Source organism: Pipistrellus kuhlii, unplaced genomic scaffold (assembly GCF_014108245.1).
Source record: "Pipistrellus kuhlii isolate mPipKuh1 unplaced genomic scaffold, mPipKuh1.p scaffold_m20_p_13, whole genome shotgun sequence".
NCBI classification, from domain to species: Eukaryota; Metazoa; Chordata; class Mammalia; order Chiroptera; family Vespertilionidae; genus Pipistrellus; species Pipistrellus kuhlii.
The window spans coordinates 4,668,671-4,686,158 of NW_023425438.1; the positions used below are offsets into that span (position 1 = coordinate 4,668,671).

The window sequence follows — 17,488 nt, forward strand, 5'->3', positions numbered from 1 at the left end:
TATGAGAGAGGTGATACATAATAAAGAATTCATTTATTTGTCCTCCCTCCCCTTCCCCAAGTTTTAACAAAATAATTCGGATACTGATTTCCTTTCACTTGCAAAAGAAAATGTTTCCCAGAGTTCAGAGACCTTCAGAGACCTGCCACCAACCTCAGTGCAGGTCTACTTCCCATGTGCTTCTGCTCAGTCAGCTGCCTGCTCCAGGACTAGTTCAGTGTATAATTATGTCAATGCATCCAGTTTGATTTTTTTTCTACTATATGGAAACTTAATTGGAGTAGAAGAATAAATGAGAATCGCTTTACACAAATTAGAAGGCGACAGTTAATTCTCCTGGAACAATCTTTAGATAACGGCTTATGTCATAGACTGTGGTCGATTTCAGCTCTTCTAGTAACCCAATGATATATATCAGAAACAAGTGGTATGTTTGAATGGACAGGTCAATCAATCTTTGGATCTCAGCAATGAATTTTTCATAGTAATCAGAGAGTCGGTCTGAAAAATTTTCTAGTATATATTTGAACTGCTGGTGGTAATCAGAAATGATTTCCTTCATTGAAGCGGTCCAGCTTTTAATTATTTCCTGAGCACTGGTATAAAGCTCTTCAGCCTTCTCTTTCCCTTTTCCATCTGCATCAACAAGAATGCTAAGATATTTCTGGATTGCTTTCTGCACTAATTGCTCAGCTTCACTATAGAGTTGGGAAGCAGTGCCAGCAGCATTGACAATATATTTGGAATGAAAGTCCTTAAGGGCATGTACTAACTTCTTGACCAGGTCGATCATCTTTCCTTCAAATTCATAATATTTCAGTCGCCAGCTGACCACATTTGAATCAAGATATTCTTTGCAAAGAGCCTTTATGTACTGATGCAACTGCTCTAACTCTTGAGATGCTTCTTGAAATTTGTTTTGAACAAGATCATTTAACTTATCAAAGTCAAGGTTTAGATTTTCTTTCAGGAATCGAGAAACATATTGAATACAACTGTCGAAGGTGATCTTGATCTCGTGTTTGAAATTCTGAATGATAATAGGAAGTCTCTCCCTCTTTAAGTGGTTAATTTTTTCTCTTATGTATTCGAAAACACCTTCCAAATATCTCTGAAGATCACCTAGTATTACGGTAGTTTTGTTTGTTTTGAAGGCATTCAATGTCCTTTGGACCATTTGTGAGAAAGAGTTCAACTGTTTTCCATACTCCAAGGTTACATTGGTTAGTTTAAAACTTCTTGAATCAAAAGGAGATTTAATCTTTAGGTCCTTTATTAATTCAGATTTCTCCATCAGGTCTTGGACATAGGAAAACAGTATTTCTAACCCATTATGGATTTTTGAATGTACCTGCAGCAGTACCTTCCCTACTCCCCTCATGACCAAAGTTGAGAGTTCATCTGCAGTGTTTGTGAAGGCTCTTCCTGGGAGGTGGAATCTTGTGAGCTTCAGGTAATCAATAAGCCAGGAAATCACCTGCCTGACTATTGTTTCCCATTCCCTAGTAATATTTATTAGGATGTTAAGCACCTTATTTTGGAGTTTCTGGAGATCGATGTTGCCCTCTTCATCCAACAGACCCTGGTAGAGAATCTTGAATCTGTCATTATACAGCTGGTAGGTTCTAGCAGCATCTCGGGTCACCCTCTTGAATTCAAGTGTCTTGTCCACCTTGTCAATCAGAATCAACGCTCCTTGGTAGGTCTCCTCAGCCTTGTTCTGCAGACTTCTTCTCAGTTTTAAAGAGGCCTCTCTCAGATTAAGTCCTGTGTACTCCTGGTGGCACTTGTTGACATAGTTAAAAAGGGCCCCTGTTGCCTTGGGCACATTGTCTTTCAGAGAACTGAGCAATTGAGACACTGCTTCCTTTTCCCAATTAACTTTCATCTGAAATTTCTCATTAGATTCAGAGCTAGGGTGCCTAAACTCAATTTTGAATATGCTGAGGTTTTTATCTGGAGACGACTAAAATCAAAAGAAAAAAAAAAGAATAAAAAGAACATGCTTTCAATTATCCTGATTACATAATATACTACACTAAAACTTCATTAGCAGTTAAAAGTAAAGATCAGAGGGCCTTTCACATTCTCAAGGGAATTTATCTTTCTCATGTCAGTTCATGTGTTTGTCTTACGGTTAAACAAGTCTACTGTTGTTAATTCCTCTTTATCACGCACCTCAGAAAGGATAAAATTATGCATGGCATTTATACACAGTAACACTTCACATTAAGGCCTTCCTAGGACTGACGATCAGAGGAGGAGCCGGGGAGGGGAGGAAGTGGAGAAAGAGATGGGAAAAGACTAATTCAGAGAAAAAAGTAGTAGCAAGACAGGCCAAGCCCAGAGCCCATCCAGTAGAGGTCTAGAACACCAGCAGCAGAAGCCATTCATTTTTCCAAGCCTATGACAAACGTTAGTCATAGAATCTCATAGCTTCTTCTCATCTTTGACTTGACCCCGGAGAGTTTGCAAAGTACAATGAGAGCAATCCGGGATATCTCAAATTCTCCAGAAGCCACTGTCTGGAAATGTACTCAGCATTGCTCATGCCTCAGGTGGGGAGCCAAACCTTCCTCTTTCTCTATTTGCCCAATAGTAGTAAAGTAACAGTGGTGAAATGATGTCACAGGTACATCTAATAATTAGAATCGATGAAAGACTCATTGTAATATTTCCCAGAGAACCGTTCAACCTGCTCATTGCTGTGTTTCACCTAATCTGGGAAAGCCCTGAGGCAACACTTTGCACTGAATTATATTTATCTGCCCTAAACCTTTACTCCGCATTAGGGGGGACTCACCTGAGGGCGGTAGTAGACATTGTATGTTAAGGTGTTATTATCAGATTCCAAGTCCAAGGCCACCATGCCTATGGCCGGAGAGGCTGCTGAGTAGTAGACATTTTCACGCACACCACGGCAGTGAATGTGGACGTCAGTGAATGCGGGGCTGGTGATGTCCAGGCGGAACTCTACTTTCCAGTCCCTGCGGGCAGAAAAGCAGATGAGCCATCATGAAAGGGGTACAAAGGTGGTAAAAAATCACAATGGTCTGAAAAGGAACTAAGTTTCAAGAAAAGTTTTATACGGATATCCTCGTAATTTGGCATCTTCTTCATATTCCGCGTTGATGTCACGGTGTGTAAATGTTCCTTTACCCTCATAGACAAACATGCCGTCTTCAATCTTGTATGTTCCCATAACTGTAAAGGAGTAATTTTTCATTTGATTAATAACTGTAGGACACAAACATTTTCACTGTGAAAAACAGGAGAAATCTATCTCAACTCAAATGATATATATATATATATATATATATATATATATATATATATATATATATTTGAAACATGTAGCCACGTTTTTAAAAAATAAATAGGAGACATCAGTCCTAAAGTCATTATAGAAAATTCTATTTTCTTTGAACATGTTCTTCTTAAGTGTCAATAGATTTCTACAGGATGTTACATGTCGGTATAGATGAATCTCTTCTTTTAAATTTTCTATAGAGAGTAATTGTGCCTCTAGTCATATCTAAATACATCATTATTGATTCACGACTCTCACTGAAAACATATCCCATGTAGAATTTTTATACAGGAGGAATCGGGACATTTCCTTACCTTTAAGGTCATATTCCAGGAACTGCATGATTGAACTGCAGGTGGAATTCAGGAATGTTTCAACATGATTGTCTTTGTTTTTCAAGCCAGCATTCCAAGTAGCATTATACAGGGGAGAGGCCACTCCGAAACGTGCCGTCAGTGCTCCAAAGGAAGGGATGTAAATCCCAGCAGGTATAGAGAACTTAATGGAAGGAATCTCAATAGTCTGATCAGGAATGGTGATGTTTGGGAACCTGAAGTCTGCAATCTGGCCAGCCATCTCATTTAGATCCAAAACAGTAGCACCGACAGAAATACTGTTTGGATATGTAAACTGGGGCATGGTTAACTGAAATCCAGGCACAGTTATCTCAAAAAAGGGAACTGAGGACTCCTCTGATCCAGAATACTTTGTTAACACATCAACCTCAGGGAATTTCACTTTGGGTAGTGCTGGTACATTGAGGGCAAATGGAGAAGTATGTAGCTTCTTGTAGATCTTTATTTCACTGAAGTCAAGTGTGTAGGGTGGGACATGGAGATCTGTAAACGGGACTATGAATGCAGGTGTGAGAAGGACTGAGTTTAGATTATTCAGCCTCAGTCCAGGAATAACAAATTTATCAGCCAATTCTTGCACAGGTACAGAGAAAGTATAGCCCTTGGGGTTTTTGGTGTATACAAGGGCTGTGGAAGCATGAAAATACTGTTTCCTATCCTTACTGGTGGTTACATCCAGCTTAAAGAATTCCCATAAGGTCTTGTCATAAACAGGTAGGGCAATGCTATCCAGGAAACTTAGGTACCCTTCTAAGGAACCTGCAATGTCAAGGCGTGTCTCATCTTGGTCATTGGAGAGTTGTACATCATTCTGGAGAGACAAGGAATCAACCTGGATCTCACCTTTCCAGCTGGCCTTCTGGTTCTCAGGGTTAACATTCAGGGACATTTCCTGGCCAAGGTGTTTGAGATCAAGGAAGAAACTGAGCTGACTTGCATGGACCTGAGCAAGGGCTGACATTTTCCATGGGGAGAGTTCCAAGGTGGCTTTGCCTGAATGCTCTCCGGATGTTAAGGGGTACATTAGCTGAAAGTGGTTTTTGGTGTTGTGTTCCCAGGTGGCATATATGCGTCGGAGAGAGGCTTCTCCAGCAAAACTTTCTTTTACTTCAAGGTTCCAGAGTCTATCAACTTTGGAAGCCCCTTGTAGCTTCACCGAAGACCGAGTCCCCTTGGAATTTAAGTAAGTGCTGACCTCCTCGGCAATCATTCCTGAATATTCCCGTGAAAGGACTGAACCCTGGATATCTCCTTTGTTAGCTAATTCAATGGAAAAGTAAGAAGTGAGGCTTTCTAAGCTGAACTTGTGGTCAACTGTCCCTGTAGCAGTAGAGTGCAGTTTGGTGGAATTGAAATCATACTTTAATTCAATGGAAGAAGAGACAGTAGGTTTTGACTTGGTATTGCCATTCAGTTCTTGCTTGAAATTCATCCTTAGAATTGGAATTTGAACGTTTGCTGTTGTTGTCACTGAAGCTTCCATGGTTTTGGTTGTTAAGCTAATGGTACTATCATGATTGCCTTCCACATATTGGTTACTCAGAGACAAAGCTGTGGCTAACTTCAACCCTCTTTTCCTTGTCAAACTCGAGGTGCCCTCTAATTTGTACTGCAGTGCATCAATAACTGAAGAGGAGGAAGAAAGGAACTGAGCAACAATATCTGATTGGTTGTAAAGTCCGACATTTGTATTCAGTGTAATGACACTTGATTTAAAGGAAAAATCATAGGTAAGATTTCCCATGGCTGGAATTAAAATGTTTGGGATAGTTAATACCTTCAATTCTGGAAGAGAAAACTTGAGAAAATTCCTAGGGAGTTTAAGGGCTGGCAGCCCTAGAGATGGCAGGACTATTGCATAGGAGGGCACATAGAAGTCAGAATTTGGGGTGCTGATGTTGGGGGTGCTGACCTCAAAGCCAAATGTCCACATCTTTGCTGTGAATGGAGATAGTTCAGTGTTGATGACTGGAATAGTGTATCCAGGAATCTGAAGGGTTATGGGTCCTTTGTTCAGAGATTTTTCAACTGTGTACTTATCAAGCTTACGTTTTGCTTCATTATAGGATTTGGTTAAAAGATATAATGCCTTGCCTCTGACTTTCTCAAAATGTCTGTTAAAGGACTTGATGTTCCGATTGATAAACACACAAAATGTGTCCAAAGGAATTGGGATAGAATGTTTGTCTTTGTTTTTCTTATACTGAGCCTTTACACTTAAATCAAATGATTGCTTTGTTGTTTTCAAGAATTCCTTCAAGCCTGTTCTTTCCCATAAGGAGAAATCTTTCACCTGGGGAATTTTGTATCCTGTATAAGGTAGAGTCATTTCAGGAATTGTTAAAGGACTGTTGAGGAAATCCAGGTTGGCTTCTCCACTTAATCCTATATGGGCGTCGGTGCTGTTCTCATTGTTTCCAGCAGAGAAATTTTGATTGTACTTATACTGATTGAACCTGGCACTGGCTTGCCAACTTGCTTGCTGGGCATTGGGACTCAGGAACAGTGCATAATTATTCAGGAAGTCTATTTTCCCTGTCAGTTTTAATGGGAAAATAACTTTCAGATTTCCTTCATTGTTTGTGGATGCAGTAATCTCAAATGGAACTGCTAAGAAGAAAAGAGAATTTTTCAAACTTCCGCTAACTTTTCCATTTAATTGAGCATCATGGTTGCCAGTTACCTCTATCTTCCTTTCTCCAAGCTGTGCTGTGCCTTTAGCAGTGAGAATACTGTGGCCTACATGCTGGGATTCAACTTGTGACTGGATTTCCAATTGATAATGGTCGAGGAAGCGAGATTCATAAGCCAAGGTTTGGTTTAGTCTCAGGTGTTTGCTATTGATCTTATTAGAAAATTCAAAGGAAGTGAGGGGTCCTCTGAGAGTGAAGCTAATTTGTAATTCACGTGTCCCTTCATCTGAGAATTTGGGGCTGGCCAATTTCCATGATTCTCTCCCAGAAGAAGTCCATGCTATCTGTTGAGCGTCCCACAGGGCCTTGATTTCTTCGTGTAGGTTAGCCTGACTGGAGAAATCCAATTTGGGGATGTGCAATTTGTGAAAGTACTTTGTGTTGCTGTCCAGGTTAATCTGATTACTGTTAATCTTGATTAGCACACCATTACTAAGCTCCATTGTATTTTTTTCTGTTTGCACACCTGCCACTGTGTTTGATTTCCCCTCAATAGCATTTTCAAAAAATAGCACTTCGCTCTTATGCTCCGTGTTCAGGTACTTGCTGGAGAAACTCACAGATTCCTTCAGAATAAGTGGTTTCATCTTCGGGTACAAAAGTTGTGCATTTGCTTGAAGATCAAATTTGAGAACTTCTAATTTGGAATGTCCTTTGGCATTGATGGAAGCCGTAATCCCTGCCTCGTTCACGGATGTCGTTACATTGTGAATGTCAGCATTCGCATCTAACGTGAAAAGGGGAGATTGGATTTTCAAAACGCTATGCAGCTTGCCAAAAGTAGGTACTTGAATTGTCTGTGGGATTTTGGGAAGCTGGAATTCTGGTATGTGAAGGTCAGGAATTTGAAAATCTTTAAGGTCAAGCCTTGGGATTACGAATTCTGGAATTGTGATTTCTGATATATGGAAATCTGGCAGAGTGATTCTAGCAAGAATCGTGTCTGTGTCCATCAGATCCCTCAAGTACACTTCTGGAACTGGCCACTGCAGCTCACTGTTCAGCATCTGGTCAATGATTCTGATGATCTTTGCTTTTATTTCTACCAAGTCAATTGTGAAGGAAGGAATGTAGAAGGTGTCGAGGACAGTAAATTCTGGTGTGGAAAACCTGGATGGGACTTTTATATCTTCTAACTTTTTGAAATCTATTTTAACTGATGGAACCTTCAGATCTGTCAGGGGTACTATGAACTCAGGAGTCTGATATGTAGCTTCCCGAAGGACTCGGAGACTGACTTCAAAGGCAGGCATGGTCCCAAAGATGGTTTTGATTTCAGGAACAATGAACCCTTGTTCTACCAATGCTTTCAGATTTTCAGCCCAGCCTTGGACAGAATACTCTTCTGCAAATTCAGTGAGGATCTTAATAGCAAGACTCCACGAGTCAGAAATATAAGTAACAATTGTGTCGTAAATTTGGCCTACTAGGAACAGGTATTGCTCAACTTTTTGTTGAAGGTCCATCTGATACAGTTGGTCTCGTATATCTTCTAGGGTCTCTTGAAATTTGGCTTTCATGTAATTTAAAGATGGTGACCTTAAAGCCTCCTGCAACCAGTCAATGAAGAAGGTTATCTTGGTATTTTTTAGGTTTTCCAGTTGAACTGAGAGTACATTCTTTATATCCTCCACAAACTCTTTTAGTGCTTTAGCTTTCCGTGGAAGGTCCAGAGCCTGGATTTCCCCATTGATTCTCTGAGACACCTCACGGATTTTGTTATTGGTCTCATCTATGAACTGGTGGTAATTAAATGATCTTAATTGTTTTATCAACACGTCAAGGAATCTGTTTACTTCTTCAATGAAATTATTAAAAGACAATGCTTTAAGCTGAGTGACAGCATCATCAATAAACCCAACCAATTTCTCAAAGAGATCTTTTATCCCAACTTGTTTTAAGACATTGCCCAACCTCTGAAGAGTCTCCTTCAACTTATATTTTTGGGCCAACTGTACTGATTTATCCATTAAAAACTGGATGTGTTGCTCTATTTTATACATATTAATTAACTTGAGAACCATGTTTCTAAAAGCATTGATTTTCTCAGTTACTTCAAAATCTTCAATGAAATTTCTAACATAGTTTTTGACATGTTCAATCATTTGCTTTATTTTTTTAAATGAAATTGCAGTCTTCAATTGATCTAAAAGCATTCTGACATCAATAGCTTCAACCTGTTGTTTTAACTTTTCTGCAAAGTGCTGCATGTCAATATTCTGAATTTGTGTCTTGAGCTGTTGCAATTTTTCTTGTACCCAGATTCTGATTTGATACTTATCAGTCACATTTTGAATCCAAGATACTGTATTACTTCCCACTTTGTTAAAATCAATATTTTCAATAAATAAATATAAATTGTGGATTACTTTTACTAAATTTACACGAATATGATAATGTTCATCAAGAATTTTCAAATTTTCAATGATTTGATCAATAATCTTAGCAATAGTTGCTTTAAAATCATGCAAATCATAATTATCTTTAATATACTGATCAACTTGTATCACATATGTTTGTAGTTGAGATAGTTTTTCATTAAAGTTGATTTGGGCATTGTCCAGTGCAATTTTTAGATCATTTTCTGTAAGTCCATAATTTTTTATGAAAGCAGTCAGTTTCTCCTTGGCTCTTGAAACTTGTGTCTCCCAGTTGACTTCATTCAGCTGTGAGAGTTTGTCCAAGGCTGTTCTGTATTCCATCACAAACTGATCAATATCGATATATTTCAATTCCCTCTGTATGGCTTCCAATGCATTTATAATAATTATTCGACTCTTCTCAAAATGTTCTGGCAGGAGGTTAAAGAATGGGAGGTTCATGGTGTGAACATCTTGGTTCTTGTCATATTTTACAGAAGCAACCATAGTGAATTCCTGGGGCTGGTCAATAGTATCCCTTATCTCCAAAGCATCGATTACATTGACAGGATCATCGACTAATGGCACTTCAACGGGGGAGTCTAGCATGGTGAGGTCAGCCAGGGCGCGCCCAGTAAGGTCCATACCAATTTTGTCTTTGGTATTGTAAGCATCAAACTCCTGGGTGTATTCATTTTTGTTCACCTGGGTCTTAAGTTTCCAGGTAGCTGTCTGTTCAGCTGGAGTGAGGAGGGTGCCGACTTTGTGTTCAAGGGCAGTGATGAGGTGCCTTTTGGACTTGAGACGGTGACTGGTGGATCCTGTGTAGTCATGAGAGAAAGTTAGGGACAGAGGTTCTGCTTTCAAGAGGAATTTGCTGTACAGTTGCCCAGTGTGTTCTCCCCAGAGAACCAGTTTGCCGTTGCTGATTGTATGTACATCAACGGTCATTGTAAACGGAGCCATCACCGAGTGGAAAACGTTGCTGAAATGCAGTGAGTCCGAGTTGTAGCTTGTACTGATGTCAGTGGTGGAAGCTAGCCCGGCGATGTTTGTGCTGAGCCGATGGCTGAACTCTGTGTTCTGCACTTTAGCTACCGTGTCTGCTTTATAGCTTGCTGACAGGTCTGCATAAGAAAGGGTGTAGATGTGTTTTATTTCATCATTTCCGTAGGCTCCTTTTATGTTCCCACCCACATTCAGCTTCAGGGGTTCTAGCTGTAATTTCGCATGGTTGGTCACATCCAGATCACTGAACTCCAGGTCATTGTTTAAAGTAGTTACAAGAGAATAAGGCTGTAGTTGTAGATTAAATGTTTGCTTATACGACTTGTCGGAGCTGTAAATGTTGTCCAGTTTTGAAGAGAAGTCTAGTGATAACCCTGCAATATTCAGACTGTGTATGTGGTGGAGTTTCATTTCAGCATATGAGCCCATCATGTCATTTGAAAGCTTCAGTCCCTCCTGGTTCATTTTGAAGTTGAAAATATTTTTGCTGTCAACACCCAGAATCATGGCCTGATAGGCACTTCCCAGTGACACCTCCGTGAGGGCAGCTTTTCCATCTAGACTGAATTTTGCATTGTGCTCCCTGAAGCGACCGTTGGTTGTTAATTTCACAGATGCCCCAGAGAGCCCGAGGGCTGCATTCAGCTCATTCTCCAACATCAGGGGGCTATACTTCAAGTTAGTCGTTGCGCTGGTAGACATCCCATCTCGGCCAATCTGTAGTGTTGCTTTGTGAGCACCGGTATTAATTTTGTCAGTGCCCAGGATGTCAGCGTTTAGTTCAAGACCCTGGGCATTCAGGGATCCAGAAAGCAGGGTGAAGAACCTCAGGGACCTGTAGTCAGCCTGATACTCAGAACGCAGCGATGCCTTTTGCGTAGAGAAGGCCAGATCTACTTTGTTAGAAGTGGCAAAGTCCTCGTACTGCCCGTTGGTGTCAGATTTCACAGTCAGCTCATAGTTCTCATATTTCAGGGAAGCAGTATTTTTAATGATGCCATCTTGCAGATCTGAGCTGGAGGTGAGGGTGAATGTTCCATCTTCATATCTTCCTATTATCTGATTAGTGCCCTGGAGGTAGGTGGAATTAAACTTCAGGTTGGACTCTCCGGTTCTCTGGCCAGTGGTAGGATCCTTTTGATAGGACAGGCCATATGCACCATTAGCATAGAGTGAAGAGACTCTGAATTGCCCATCAATCTTGACTTCCTTGATGTACAAATGCTCCTTCTGTTTGGAGTCCAAATGCACAGAAGCGGACATCTGTGGTCCCAAGACACTAGATGCATCGAATGTTAGCAAACCCTTGGAGGCTGGATTGTTTCCCATCTTCTCTACATGGCTGAATTTGACATTGGAATCCAGAAGTTTGTGGTGTAGAGATCCACTGCATGATAACGTGAACGTATTCCTGTGGTCGTATGTTGTTTCTCCAGACCCTAGCACAAAAATTAAAATCACATGCATTAAATTAGGCGATACATTTCCAGAACAATTTCTGTGTTGTCAGACTTTCAATAATAAAGCCCCATTGATCTGGGTCAGTTGTATAACAGTCTCCTCCATCTCTACCATAAGCATAAAATCTGATAGCAAAGAGTATTCCTACAGGAAGACTTCCCTGGCCACTAACGATGTTTCTGGGTTTCGTTATTAAGTGCTTCCTCTGTACCTTATACTTATACATGATACGCTATCATAGTACCTCTTAGGGTGAATTTTAATTGCCATTTTACCTTTTTTCTCTGTTACTGCCTAGTAGGCTACTTAGTATATTTTATATGTTAAAAATATTTTTATTGGCTGAAAAAATGAACGAATAAATGAATAGACATCCAAGTAACAAGAAAAATATTTGTAAAAAGCCCAAGTCTTTTTTCTCCCTGGAGGAGGCTATCCCATCCGAGCCTGCAAGGAATTAGCCCTGTGTACCCTCTACCCAAGCATGACCCACCTTGTACACTGTAGGACAGCAGGTCAACCGCAGAGTCAGCCTTCATGTGGTACCGAGCCTGAAGGCTAAAGTGGTCTGTGCTGGTGTTGCCACCAGTGTAGGAAGCGGACCAGTTGTACAAGTTGCTGTAGATATTTGCGGAGAGGTCTAGAACACCCAAGTGAGGCACCCGCAGTTCATACAACTTGGGAACAGTGAAATTGGGGAGTTGGTATTCTTGAGGTGGCTGGTAGAATCCCAAAACTGGCAAGCTCATGACTAGTCTCTGAACAGTCTCCAACATCTTTAGATCTTTGGAGGATTTGCCACCCAAAGGCAAAGGAATCTCAATCTTCACACTGTTCTCATTGAAGGTGTATTTGACCCGGCCATCACTGAAATAAAGAACAAAGACAATGTCCATAATCAGACATCAAGAACTCAAAATTCTCTGCTACCTGATCTTCCAAGAGGTAGTGTGTGTACCCCGTTTCCAAGCCCAGTCTCACTTTTCCTCATGCTACTTATGCTTGAGTCCCTCTTCTTGTACGTCCACCTATCAAACACTCACATCCATTCCAAACCCAAGAACCACTTCCTTATCAGTACCAGCCTATTTAAGTCACAGTTAACTTCTCTTGTTCTGATAGTGACACAGCCCCTTACACCTATCTCAAAGCATGCCATAAATCTGCTTATAGAATTAGAACTTATTTGCTCGCACTTTGTCCATGTCTACATGGTATCTTTCTGGGAGGAAGGGTTACTTTTTTAGGTGATTCTTCTCACTGCACCAAGTGTAATATCTTGCACATAGGGGACCATTAATCCATACCTGCTAAACTGGATTCAAGCAAGATGACATGTGGAAAGAACACAGGATAGAGTGCTAGCTTCCACTGAGGGTGGAAGTGTTTTTGAATTCACTTTTCTGATGTTATCTGTGCAGTGATCTCTGCTGACCTCATGGTGGTAAATAGAAAATGAGAAAAATATCCAAACCAGGTTGCAATCTCTTCAATACTATCCACAGATCATGGCCTATTATCATAACTTATAAGAATAGAGTAGGATGACAGAGTTTTAAATGTTGTAAGTAAATCAGCTGTTCATTGCACTACTCCAACAGGGACTGGATGCCACCCATCCAGGATTCTGCCATACACTAGTGCAATTAACATGGTAAAGGCCTAGGATAGGACAGAAACTGGGGGGTGAGGGGCTAAGGCTGATGCTAAGGTCCATGGTCCTGTCTTTCCAGCACAAAGAAGACTGCTGGTCAGAGGCCCTGGTGGTGAAGGAAGAGGTTCCTGGATTCTTGGAAGCTGCCACCCTTTCCTGCTTATCTTCAACAGGCATGTCCACGTGAGTGTTTTGGTAGAATTCGTCTCTTTCACACTTATTTGGTTTAGTAAACTCTGTGGCTCAGCCACACACTATGGAAAGGCCCATGTGACACAGGCCCCTTATTTTCTTAACCCTGAAGATCATACAGAGAAGAGTCAATCTAGAAAAGACTACTGCCTTTGCAGCTCATGCTCAGATTTTAAATTTTATTTCCGTGAAATAAAGCAAAGCATTACGTGCATTTCCACAAAAGTAAAAGTGGCCTGAGCAATTGGGACTCTGACTTCACTGTGAGGATGAAGCTCTATTGCTAAAGTGAAATACTCTCTCAGAATGCTGCCTCTCTTCAGTGTTCAGTGACTGCCCCTTCCGAGCTCAATGGCAAACTTGTAGTCAACAATTCTGCTAGACACTCTTGAATTCTTCACAAACAATTATGAGTACATTCTGATCCTGAACAAAGGGGGACTTTACTTATAATGGAGGAAAACTGAATGGCTTTCAAGTTCAGGTTGCAGTGAATAAAACATACTAGGGTGAAAGTATTAAATCCTCAACTATTTCTTAGCTTCTTTCTTACTGGATTGGAATTCACATTCTGACCTCATGTTTAATAATGCAAAAATGCCACAGTGTTGATGCTTCAGTTATAACTCTCTGCTTAAATTATTTCCCTTAAAAATGTGAATTAGAGTCTAAATCATGCTAAGTAAAATCTTCCGCTTACTTTGTGTGATTCAAGAAATTTTTTTATTTACTATAAACAGCTAAGATATGGAAACAGCCCAAATGCCCATCAATAGATGAGTGGATAGAAAAAAATCTGTGATACATTTACACAATGGAATACTATGTGGCTATATATAAAACACAAGAAGGATCTTTTAACCTTTGGGATAGCAAGGTGAGACCTGAGAGTATTGTGCTAAGTGAAATAAGCCAGTCAGAGAAAGACAGGTATCACATGATCTCACTTATATGTGGAATTGAATGAACAAAATAAACAAAGGAACAAAATAGGTCCAGAGGTATAGAAGCATAGAACAAACTGACAGACCTCAGAGGGGGAGGGGGATGAGAAGAGATTAACCAAAGAACTTGTATTCATTTATGCATAACCTATAGACCTAGATAATAGTGTGATAAAGGCCTAGGGTATAGGACAGGAACAGGGGAATGGGGGGCGAGGAAGGGCCAAGAGGGGATAAAGGGAGACATCTGCAGTACTGTCAATAATAATAAATGGCCCTAGCTGGTTTGGCTGAATTGATAGAGCATCTGCCTGTGGACTGAGGGTCCCAGGTTTGATTCCAGTCAAGGGCACATGCCCAGGTTTTGGGCTTGGTCCCTGGTAGGGAGCATGCAGGAGTTGGATGATCAATGATGCTCTCTCATCATTGATGTTTGTGTCTCTCTCTCCTCCCTTTCTCTCTGAAATCAATAAAAATATATTTTAAAGAAGAACAAAATAATTTAAGAAAATATAAAAAAAGAAAATGTTCTGATTTTTTTTTTTTTATACCTGTTCAAGAAGAGGTTCTCTGGAATGTGGAACTCTGTCAGTGCCAACTTCTGCTTCAACTGCTTTAGGTAATCTTGCACATTCTTGGCATAAGGAAGATGCATGAATGCCTTCTGAAACCACGTGTTTGATGCCTACAAAATAATAGACATTTTCAGAGCAGTGGGCATAGAAAGGACTCAAAGTACAATTAACATTAGGTGATAATCCATATTTGACAGATCAATTTCTAAGTAGGATGATGCACTGCAAGTTAAAAACAAATTATAGAAAATTATACATTTTTTTGTTTGTTAGCCATGGATCACTTCCTATACTTTATTAAAGGAACATATAACATAGTCAGACTCCTAGCCAGTGCCTGACACTTCCTTTGATTCCTTTGTCTAGCCAAACTCTTTCGCTTACTAGTATATTTGTTTGCACTTATCATCTACAGTCTTGGGTAACTGGCTCACCATGCACGCATGTTTCTTTTTCCCCCAGAAAATTCCCTGGGGGCAGGAAGCATGCCTTATCCATCTCTGGATCCCCTCCTTCACCTAACTCAGGGCTGAGCATGTAATTAGCACTTATAACCATGTACTTATTGACTGATTTGTACTTACATCTATTAATTTGGAACCCACGTGCCGGAAAGTCTTGTCTGTTTTAGGAACTCTGTGATCCAAGAGACTGTTGGCGTACATATGCAACCTTTTAGAATAATCAGAGAGATCCACGGGGAAACTGGAAGCTGCTTTTTTGGTGTCTACATTGGTGCCCGTGTTCCATTCAAATTCAATCTTCTCTTCATCTGAAAGCACACATGTGAAATAGTTGTCAGTGGTCCCAGGTCAGCTTCTAACCAATGGCCCCCAACACCACACTCAAGTCCAGAGCGCTCTCAGAAGCGCTCCTATGGGGGAGAGGTACTCACCATAACGCCATACCAGCTTCTCCGAAATTGTTGAGCCATATGCTGTGGCGGATGAGTCCATTTGGAGGAGCAGTTTGGTGGGAGTCCACTGGGCGAGGGCTTCACTTCTGGCTTCAGCTTGCAAACGCGGTATGGAAAGAACACCTTTGATTTTGCCTTCTTCCATCTTGTCATAACTATTGGAAAGAAAATCATTTGATATCAATGACTTTGCCCATTCCAGGAAGATACACAAAAATAAACAGAAGTCCGACTTGTGGTGATAAAAATGAAATACATGGATGGCTCAGAGAAATTTCCAGAGATCAAATTAATGATGAATAGTAAGTGCCCAGTCAACTTCTATAGTCAACTTAGAACAAATTCAGGACTTTCCAGGGGGATATGGGAGAAAGAGAAGGGTTTCAAAAAATGTTTGAATGCTGCTCTGACATTTACTAGCTCTATGGTCTTGGCCAAAGTACCTAACCCTTCTGAGCTACTGTCTCCTTATATATGAAACACAGAAACTTGTACCTCCTTTGGAGTTTATTATAAGAACTGAGATGATGTCTTTAAAACACCCCGCACATTGCCTGATGAATAGTAAGTACCCAGTAAATGGCAAACAGGTCTAACTGGACATGTGCAGAGGCTCAGAATGTTGAGGGCCCTGCCCCTTGGACTGTGGACTGGGAATGATGGGTCTGGTCAGCTTTAGAGCTGCAAAGGAAGACAGGAAAAAGCCATGAGGGCCAGCCGCTCCAATCAGATCACCCCAAGCCTTCCTTACCTTATGTGGCCTGTGAAGGCGACCTCAGTGATTTTCTTGTTCTGAATGTCGATGGTGAGTTTGTAAGATGTTTTTTCCTCAGCAGATTCATCAGTAACTTTGAGGACTGTCCCAAGATCAATGTCAAAATCTGGAATTTGCGTTTCACTGGTCAAAGTCATAGTCTGCCGGTTATATTTGATTGTCATCGTGGCCTCGGTCTGCTTTACACCTGAAAGATTGCAAAAGATGATTAAGACATGCATTCAGAAGCTTTGTTTGGGAAGGAAAGAGAGAAAAGGGTAGAGAAACACCAAGTACTCTATGGGCTTGAAGGAGGAAACACTGCAGGATTTTACCCTAATTTTTTAACTCAGTGGTGCTCATGTACTTGTTCAGTCTGCCAATATTTATCATGTGCTAGGCACTGCTCTTGGCACTGGGGAATGGGGAGGGGGTTCTTGCCTTCATGGAGCTCACATCCTGGTGTGGGAATACAGATAATAAACAAGTAGTTATTTATGTCAGATGGCAAATAATATTGTAAAGAAAGTGCAACTGGATATGACAGTAAAGTTATAAAGGGATAAAAGAGGTGCTATTTCATGTGTGGTGGCCAGGGAAGTCCTCCCTGATAAGGGGATATTTGGGCAGAGACTTGAATGAAGAGAAGGGTAGAGCCATGGTACATTCTGGGAAGAGAGAATCTCACAAAGGACCTGCTGTGGGAAACACTAAGCATGTTCAGGGGTCAGTAAGGGCTCGAGGTCCTTCTGCGTCAGGCAGATGTGACAACTCTATATGACTCTCCAATGATGACACCCTCCCAGGTCCCTTGTCCCTCCCTCACCCTCTTTCCTGCCTGACTCCTTCTTTCTTTGTAACAGGGTTTCATATTTCCTTCAGTTCGGAGGTTTACCCATTTTATGTCCTTTGCCAAACTGTTACATGACATATTTTTTTTTAGCATGCACCCTGTGAGTTTGTTTTTCTAATTTAATTTTGGAACACACTATTCCTACCTAAAAAAATCTTTGGAAGTGAACATCTAAATTTGCCCCATCCCCTAAAACACTTCTCTAGTGGCCTTGCCCATCTCAGTAAATGGCATCTCCATTATTCAGTTTCATGGGCCAAAAAAACTTAGTGTCAGATCCCTTTTTTCCTTACATTCAACACCCACTATATCAGCAAGCCTTGTCAGCCTAATCTTCAAATATGGCCAGAATCCAATCACATCTCAGATCTCCTAGGCCACTGCTCTAATCCAAAGCCCCACCACCTTTGGC

General features: G+C 40.8%; 1 protein-coding gene across 2 annotated transcripts in view; it reads right to left on the reverse strand.

The window, feature by feature from the left end:
* Positions 1 to 14: 14 nt before the first annotated feature.
* Positions 15 to 17,488, reverse strand: part of APOB (apolipoprotein B) — a 37,840-nt gene continuing 20,366 nt past the window's right edge. For both annotated transcript variants that reach the window (XM_036434702.2, XM_045580498.1), the window contains exons 21-29: positions 16,221 to 16,431; positions 15,449 to 15,624; positions 15,138 to 15,325; positions 14,530 to 14,663; positions 11,682 to 12,055; positions 3,625 to 11,166; positions 3,090 to 3,204; positions 2,804 to 2,987; positions 15 to 1,966 (exon numbers count right to left, since the gene is read on the reverse strand). In XM_036434702.2, coding sequence (XP_036290595.1) covers positions 314 to 1,966; positions 2,804 to 2,987; positions 3,090 to 3,204; positions 3,625 to 11,166; positions 11,682 to 12,055; positions 14,530 to 14,663; positions 15,138 to 15,325; positions 15,449 to 15,624; positions 16,221 to 16,431 — 10,577 coding nt within the window. In that variant the 3' untranslated portion in view covers positions 15 to 313. The remainder of the gene's footprint in view (positions 1,967 to 2,803; positions 2,988 to 3,089; positions 3,205 to 3,624; positions 11,167 to 11,681; positions 12,056 to 14,529; positions 14,664 to 15,137; positions 15,326 to 15,448; positions 15,625 to 16,220; positions 16,432 to 17,488) is intronic.